The sequence below is a fragment of the Clupea harengus genome, chromosome 16 (assembly GCF_900700415.2).
Source record: "Clupea harengus chromosome 16, Ch_v2.0.2, whole genome shotgun sequence".
NCBI classification, from domain to species: domain Eukaryota; kingdom Metazoa; phylum Chordata; class Actinopteri; order Clupeiformes; family Clupeidae; genus Clupea; species Clupea harengus.
Window position 1 is genome coordinate 19,514,595 of NC_045167.1, and position 8,936 is coordinate 19,523,530.

General features: G+C 43.8%; 1 protein-coding gene across 2 annotated transcripts in view; it reads right to left on the reverse strand.

The window, feature by feature from the left end:
- The window catches only part of LOC105912400 (LARGE xylosyl- and glucuronyltransferase 1-like), a 48,396-nt gene that overhangs the window by 18,835 nt on the left and 20,625 nt on the right, over nt 1-8,936 (reverse strand). For both annotated transcript variants that reach the window (XM_031582522.2, XM_031582524.2), the window contains exons 3-4: nt 7,710-8,011; nt 6,524-6,606 (exon numbers count right to left, since the gene is read on the reverse strand). In XM_031582522.2, coding sequence (XP_031438382.1) covers nt 6,524-6,606; nt 7,710-8,011 — 385 coding nt within the window. The remainder of the gene's footprint in view (nt 1-6,523; nt 6,607-7,709; nt 8,012-8,936) is intronic.

Consider the following 8,936-nt stretch of genomic DNA (forward strand, 5'->3'; position numbering starts at 1 on the left):
AAACTTTGGATTGGATTCTTCTCTGGGATTCCTGCTGGATCGAAAAAAAAGAAGAAAAAAAACACGCTCCTATTATGCAGTTTGTATTGCCAGCTTGTCCCAGTAAAGTACCAGTCAGCTCCCCTGGGGGACTGAGAGAGAGATGACTCATCATGTTCTGACCCGTCCCAGAGCCAAACATGAGAGCCGGAGAGAAGCACCTCTCCTCCTCCTCCTCCTCCTCCTCCTCCTCCTTCTCCTCCTCCTCTGAGCAATACAGAAGAGTCACGCTTCTACGCCTGTCAGTATTGACAAGCCCTGTATACATCATACCTCATATGATCTTCACAGTATACCATTACACTATGCAAAATTAACTTCAATTGGATGTGTAAAGGATTATTAACATGTATGCTAAGTGATGCTGTATTTCTTTCTTTGTATTGACTTTCACTTTCTTTTATTACATTTAACTGCTATGTCAAAATTTACGGTAGAACTTTCCACTGGTTCTATAGTTCCCCTTAGCATTTCACAGTTTTTCACAAATCCCATCATGGGTTTAAAAACATGAAAGGCTAAAAAACATCTTGGCTCAACCTAAAGTCAGCCTTACCCTGCCTCATCCTCAAAATAAGAAGCTAAAGACAGGACCATGCAATTCAAGTTCCACATAAAACATCCAAGATGTTCTCAGAACTCAGCTGACTCTTGCCTTTCATACATTATTTAAGTTGTTCCATCAACATCATTCACCACGGCAAATGTGGACACTCTGTTCCACAACTAACCCAGACATGCACCGCACATATGCAAGTATATGTGAACAAGTAAAGTATGTGTGGTAAATACAGATACCCCAGCACAGACTTCGAGGGAAGTCACATGACCATGTTTTTTTTTTTTTGCGACATACTCAAGGTTACTTCCGGCTGTGACAAAACAGCCCTGAGAAAATGCGACTAAAAACCCCTTTGATTCTGCGAGCCTGTAAATGCCGTCCATTATGAAAGAAGCGCCTTTGCCAGCTCCATTCTGTCCGGTTTTAAATGTGAAGTACAAGGCCCTTATGGCTCAGAGCTGAACTGTCAGATTCAAAGAATATGTGATTCAATTGACCTTTTGCAAAGTCCTGCCCCAGAACGGCTCTTGTCCAATCCTACTTTAGCAACGGTTTCTATGTGAGGGAGGTCTGTCAAGCTTTCAACAGACATCAAAATGCCGAAACGGTGCACCTATGGGACCTGCAAATTGGATACTCGGTATCCGAAAAGTCTGGAGGGGGTGTCATTTTCTTCTCCTTCCCTAAAACCCAAAATACAGGAGCGATGTTAGCAATGGATTAAGCAGTGTGGCAGACCTCATAGCCATTTTAATCCATCAACAAATCAACATTTTACTGACCAACAAAATAACATTATCAAGTTAGCTGATGAATGTAACCAGTTTGGTTTGTGGCCAGACATTTGTCTGGTCTGTGAATAATCGCTGCGAGGCAACTTGATGAAAACAAAAAGCTGTCAAAATCAGTGTTCGACATTTCCCTGTAGCAGTTCTAAGCTAATTAAAAATGGGAAAAAAAACATTGCAGAAATGACAGCTTCACGATTAGTTGACAGGTTTTGACAGCTGTTTGTTTTCACTGAGTTGTCAAGCCACTGCCGGATATAAGGTCACACCGACTAGACGAAGTTACCTAACTTAGCGATTGCTAGCCAACTAACATAACTTCGCTATCCTAGTCACAGGTTAGCTAGATTCCAACTGTGACCAACTACTATAACTAATGTTATGTTGTACCTTTTTAGGTTATGTTTAAACTTTGTAGCATTTCATGAAAGGGAGACCTACGACAGATTATCCCAACCCTTTCACTTGTGTTGTCTGACCAATCGTCTGCCCAGACAAGGGAACATCTAGGAGGAGTTTTTTATACTCAAATAATAATAATACTCAAAAACTTAAGCACACTGATTAATTGTTAACAATTAACATGTTTAGCAATGAAACAACATTGATCCCAACAACAATAGCATCCGTGTGTTGTGATTTTGTACAGAAGTAGATGCTGCACAAGCCATCACCTCCAGCACCACAGAAGAAAACAGAGAATTGAGTGTTATTGACAAAGGTGAGTGATATTTATTGGCTTTTCCAAATCAATGCTAACATTTGAGGCAGTAATCAAAGAAAAAATAAACTAGCTTGTTCTTCGTCTACTCCAGCTTTGCTTCATCTAAGTGTATTCGCTCCAGGTGGTAGTTGTCAACACACCTCACAAAGAAGTCACACTGTGGCATATCCATGAGCCAAAGCTGGCCCATTACCCGATAATGGTAACTGTGACTCTTTTTAAGCCTAAACTAAGCTTTCCTTAGAAGGACATTTCATTTCTAAAAGTCCAGAGCTTGGGTTATTGCTCTCTCCTTTCTTTATCACCTTGTGGTCTAGAGATGCCAGAGATGGAAGTAACGACTAACAATTACTCACATTACTGTGTGCTTAAGTTTTTGAGTATTATTATTATTTGAGTATAAAAAACTGTAATTTTCCTTTGAATATTATTTGTATATTTGTATGTTGGTTTTGAGGTATTGTACTACTAATGCGATTTAAATAGCCTCCTACCTTTCGACTTCCCTCACCACAGTAACCTGAGCTAACGCATACAAATCCAGCACCCTACGCATCAGCATCCATGTCCAGCACCCTACGGAGCAGCATCCATGTCCAGCACCCTACGGAGCAGCATCCATGTCCAGTACCCTACAGAGCAGCATCCATGTCCAACACCCTACAGAGCAGCATCCATGCCTCCCTGACCTGCACTCATTGGTGACAGCCAGGTTATACTACTGCGCCCTGAGCCTTGGCATTGTTTGTCACTGTTGTGAAATCAAACCACAAAAAAAAAAACATCTCGATGGTGCCTGTAAAGGGTTAAGTGCTCTAAGGCTGATGAGTGCTGATGAAAAATGACAAATGATCAGCTTGATCCACATCTTCATAGATAGACCGTGGGTTATTATTAGAGGTGTGTCAGGTTTATAGCTCATAGGCCTACTTAAAAAACATAACATTAATAAATGAATCAGCTCACGATGTGCTACCCTAGGTTACTTATTTATAAGTAACTGTTGGTGATAGAGAGGCCCTTTGGTTTAGTTTGCGCTGCTGCATCCTCAGATGTCTGTGAACGGTCCTTCATTAGAGGCTATATAGACAGAAATGAAACAGAACTGGTAAAATTCCAAGGGCAAAAAAACTGAAAGAGTTTGGACGTTATGAGCATCAGCCAAATCGAAGCGGGAAAGAATGGTTACGTAAAAGGCACATCCACCTCCACACACTCTCTCACACACACACACACACACACACACACACACACACACACACACACACACACACACACACACTCACACACACTCCTCTACACACTCACACACACTCCTCCGCACACACAGAGTCCACAGACCAGCACACCACTGTTATCTTGGCAGCCAGGGCCTCTGGAACCAAGTGCGTATATCTAAAATGGACTTTTGCTCTCATTAAAGCAGAGCCTGCGGCTGTCTTGCCGGCCACGTCACGCCTTCATGAGTCCAACCACAGGCAACACATCATTAACGTGAAACCCCCAACCAAAATGGGCGAATGCCAGTCCCTGACTAAGATCATGTGTTCAAAGGGAAGACCAAACTCTCAATCACAGACCTGCATGGGTGCAGTATGGGGTTAGTAACGCCAGGTTAGTAATACTAGTCCATTCTGGTGTATGGTATATGGTGAGCAGTAAATTACTTTGGCTCACAAACCTGGCAAATGACTGGCTGTATTCAGATAATGTTTGGCCAAGCATCTGGTCATGGTCTAAGATTCCTTAAATGCAGTGGATAAATCATGAAGTTTCCTTTCATCTTTCCTCCCAAATGCAATAACCTACCACATCCCTTCTGGTTCTGGTTCAAAAGCAGGTATAGGGAGAGAGGCGATGCCATCATTGGCATTCCGATAGCATCAGCCTGACCTGGAATCATTCGGCAGACAGACTCAAATCAACTGATCAAGGTGGGATGATACAGCTGGATACCCTGGGGGCTAGACGAATGCCTGTTCTCCGGCTCTTTTCCGGGAAGCTCACTCAGAATGGTAAGAACTCATTACCAGGCTGGAGGCTTTTGTCTGGGGGGGACGACTGCTCCCAGTTTAGTTTCAACTGGGATTATAATCTGGAAACCCTCCGCACAAGATGAATTGCTGAGCCATTCTGAAGGGCAGCGAAGTGAAGCGTTGGTTTGAAATGTAGTTACAGCAATGGTGGCAGTGCTAGCGCTAAACGAAGTGACACAAACCGGAGAGGCAATGCTAGCAAATATCAAAGGATTGATGCTGGAGCAAGAACTATAACATAATGTATTCATCAAGGGCAAAGACATTGTTTCCTTACTGCCATCGTGGTTGGGGAAAAGTCTAATATCTCAGCTTACATCGTTAGTGGCAAAGTAGGAAGTATAGCAATCCGAAAATCTATGGTCATTAGATGCCACGACTCGCACGACTCGCAACAGTCCCCAATGGAGCGTGGGCAGACCTGTCTGGTTATACCAGGTAAGGGGCTGGGTGGGAAAGCCAAGGAATGAAGAAGGGGGAGCACAATCGAAACGCCCTCTGCTGGACACTCCAGCATTATAAACAATCTCATCGGCTGTCATCATTCTCACCCCCGGGATGTTCATCACAGGGCGCACCTCAGGAGAGATTCTGGGAATCTGGAGGATTGCTGACACTGCCTCTACCTGAATCATTAATAAGCTTTCAACACAGGTGAAGCTGCCACTTGTCTTAATTAAATTGCACGCAAATTAAGAATGTTGGGGGGTCTGCATTTCCCAGGGAAGCACACAGTGTTAACATAAACATGATGATGGGTAACTGCTCACTGGAATGACGGAATAATCAGACACATCTGCCATAAACAAGCATTCACTCTAATGAGCGAGAGAGAGAAAGAGAGAGAGAGAGAGAGAGAGAGAGAGAGAGAGACAGAGAGAGAGAGAGAGAGAGAGAGAAAGAGAGAGAGAGAAGCAACAAAGTATAAGTCAGAGTGTGAAATGGAGAGCCTTGGTGAGGAGGACAGTTTATTCAGCATGTTTGCCTGAAGCCTAATTTAAGGCTTTCAACAGATGACAGATGAAAACCTTCCACTTCACCGTTGTTGGAAATTCAACGCATTAAAAACCTGATTAGGACCGGAGACAGCAAAAAAACAAACAAATAAAAGCAACCACAGGCAGCAAATACTACCCTCAACCCTGCTTTAGTTCTCTTAAGCACACAAAAGAGCCAAACAAGGTATTTTTTTGGAGCGGATTTTACGACAAATCCTTCAAAAGTGCTTTTCATTGCAGCGTGGACATTATACCGTTTAAAAACCCTTCTCCCAACACTTTACACCCTGGCTGTTATTTCCCCTCAGATGGCCCAACTAATGGCCTTAAGCGTCAGTAAAGCAGTGGAAAGCAGCATGAAACTCAGAGTACTAAAATATGATTGTTGCCTCTGTGTACTTCAATAAGCTACTTTAGTCACACACACACACACAGCAAATCCTAGGTGGCTAGGGGAACAAGTCCGTGCAGACATATTGACAGACAGTGACCTCAGTCTCTGAATGAACAAAATTGTGACGATATAACACTTCAACTTGGGGTATCAGTTACACACTTGGTATGCTATCGCCTTTTGCTATCTCTCCATATCCCGAGTTTCTATTCCTGTTGTTCTCCCTTTCTCTGCCCACTCTGTGAGCCGGGGCTGTGTGTGAGTGTGTGTGTGAGTGTGTGTGTGTGTGTGTGTGTGTGTGTGTGTGTGTGTGTGTGTGTGTGTGTGTGTGTGTGTGTGTGTGTGTGTGTGTGTGTGTGTGTGTATGTGTGTGTGTGTGTGTGAGTGTGAGGCAGAGGAGGGAGCTGGGGGCCATTTTTACACAAGAGTTCATAGGGGTGGTGTTGCCTGGCAACAGGGAGTAGGCGGCAGGTGTGAAAGCGGCATATTCAGTTTGGTGAGAGGAAAACAACAGTGGGGCCCCAGCTGTGTGTGTGTGTGTGTGTGCGTGTGTGTGTGTGTGCGTGTGTGTGTGTGTGTGTGTGTGCGTGTGTGTGTGTGCGCGCGTGTGTGTGTGTGTGTGTGCGTGTGTGTGTGTGTGTGTGTGCGTGTGTGTGTGTGCGTGTGTGTGCGAATGTAGGAGTGAAAGAGAGAGACAGAGTGATAAAATGTACCGCCACAAAGAGAGAGACAGAAGAGAGAAAGAGAAAAAGTGAGATTGTTCTTGCGATATGGAGTCATCTGGAGGAATTCTTTGTACAAGAAAATACACCAAAGAGAATAGCAGCATAAAAAAGGTTGATTTTTCAAAAAGAATGATTTTGAATTCTATCTGATGTAGGAGTGGAGTGTGAGTCATCAAGCAATCAGTGCCTCGCATGGAACATGTTGTTCACCACAATGGGATGCTGAGGCGCAGGACCAAAGGCCTGAGTTTACTTACCTGTGAAACAGGACGGACTTCACCAGCGTTACCACATCCCTGCTGGCATTGTAGCCGGCACACACGATTGCCAAATGGATCGTCTGTAGAGGAAGGAGAGAGCGAGAGAGAGAGAGAGAGATTAGAAGACAAGTAGAAGATGAAGAAAAAGAAGAACAAGGTGTTGATGAAGATGACAATGATGAAGATGTGATTATGGTGATGATGATGAAGAGGAAGAAGGAGAGGATGATGATGATGATGATGATGATGGAAAAAAGATGGGGGGGGGGTCTTATGGTTCACTTCCAACTGAATGAAAAGGTCCAATACACAGGAATGATTATTAGGATATACACTGAGGCGGCGATCACACTGACTAGCAGTAGTAACAGCAAAAGCAGAAACAGTAGATTTTCTATTGTTTGTTGTGCTTCAGGCAGTGTGACACAATACCTGACACAATAGACTGGGCAGATCAATGATTCAAGCTGAACATGTTTCAACGTTCTAAGCGTAGCTCATTTCTGCATTATTATGGTCTGGGTGTCGAGGTACACTTTGCCACTGCCACTTTGTTATTTCCAGTGTGATCTTCACAACGATCTGTATGTACTATGAGAAGTCCAATGTTCTGATATGCGCATATGAAAAATATCAACCCTGACAAGACTGCTGAAATCCCTCTAAAGATGTTGAGGACTGAACAAACATGTTGAATTCAGAATGTGTTCTAATTTCATAAGCCTGCTTAATTTTATCGCAGACTTTTGGAAAGTGTAATAATATCTGCGTCCACTGAGTCTACTATCGCTCTATTTCATTTAGGGCACATCCTCATGTGGTCGCTATAATACTGGACTCGTTCACTTTTATATGAGAAATTATGAATTAATATATGTTAGTGTGTGGGGATGATGAAATGGTTACTACCAAACAATACATACAAAGACTACAGGCACTTGACATAACATGCAGGTTTGTTTTTTACAATAAAAGATGCAAACGATTTGTGTGATCAGAGATCAAAGTTTATATTTAAACTATTTATATGAATTTCTCACTTAGCATGAATAAAAAACTATGTGCGTGCATGACCAGACTCCTTGACTGTGTGCAAAACATACCCAGTTGATGGGGTAGCCTAATAACATGGTTATAAATGGTTAATAACACGTGTAATAAAGGCCCGGCTCAGGTTACTAACCTCACACTTGTCCACAGCGGGCTGCTGAATGCAGTCAGAGCCGTTGGCCCCGATACCCCCCCTCTGAGCCTCGTTGTGCTTGGTGGCGTCCTCACTGGAGTGTGGCAGCGAGCCGTTGCCATGGTGGCCCGTTTGGTGCGGGCGGGAGGGGCTGCGGGGCGGCTGGCTGAGCTCCTTCCTCAGGGCGCGGTTCTCCTCCTCAACCTCACGAACGCGCAGCTCCAGGGCCTGACGCTCCCCGGCTCCTCCACCAATCAGAGCGGAGGACTGGGGCTCCAGGGGCGACAGGGGGAGGTGCCTCACTAGGGGGAGGAGCCAAAGAAAGAGAGCAAAAGAGAGAAAATGAAAACAAACAGGCGGTTAACAAAGAGACATAACAAAGATTGGACACATATGTAACCAAGCCTGACTCCTGTTTGTTTATCAGTGAACCCAGAATCATTACAACCAGCCACGAATATAAGCCTGTTTGTATTTGTCATAACCAGAAGAGTGTTAGGGTTGCTCACCTGATTGCTCCTGATGGGCCGTAATAAAGTGGAACTGATATTACAATTGTTGTAAATCTAGTCATAGACCAACATTTTAGCCCATTTGAAAACCTTTTGTGTCAGACCTTTGTATTAGTGGCACACATCTTAAAAAATAGCTTTAGACTGTCTTACTGTATGATTTCCACAGCGACATAAGAAGAGGGACCCTTTCCAGGCTTCTAAACAGACACCGGATCACATAATTCCATGTGTTTTTCTCTCCGTATCTCAACCGCAATCTCAAAAGCCCCTTCATATTGACTCCAGACACGGCCATGTAGATCATTCCAAAAACATATCATGCTACCAGCCAGGGGTGTGTTTCAAGAATAACGACGGAAGTCCTTTCCGAACAACAGAAGCGTTCTCTGAAATACCGACTTTCTCACGACTGTGTCTCAAAACTGTAGTAGCTGCGTCGCAAATAGCTACTTCCATTGTTCAAGCCACCATAGCCCCAACAACATTGTTAATGACGCAATGCCTAAATATGAGTCCTAAGCATTTACTAGAGCAGCTGATGGAGTAGTCTCTTAAAAAAATTGAGAATGAAGAACTAATTAACTTATAAGTGTAAGCAGGGTTTTATTTTATGTCATGGCCTATCAGCTACCTACACTCAGGCAGTAGGCTCCGTCGTAAGAGGATGCGTTTCTAGAAAGCGTTGTTGTCACCGTGGTTCAACGGTTCACTC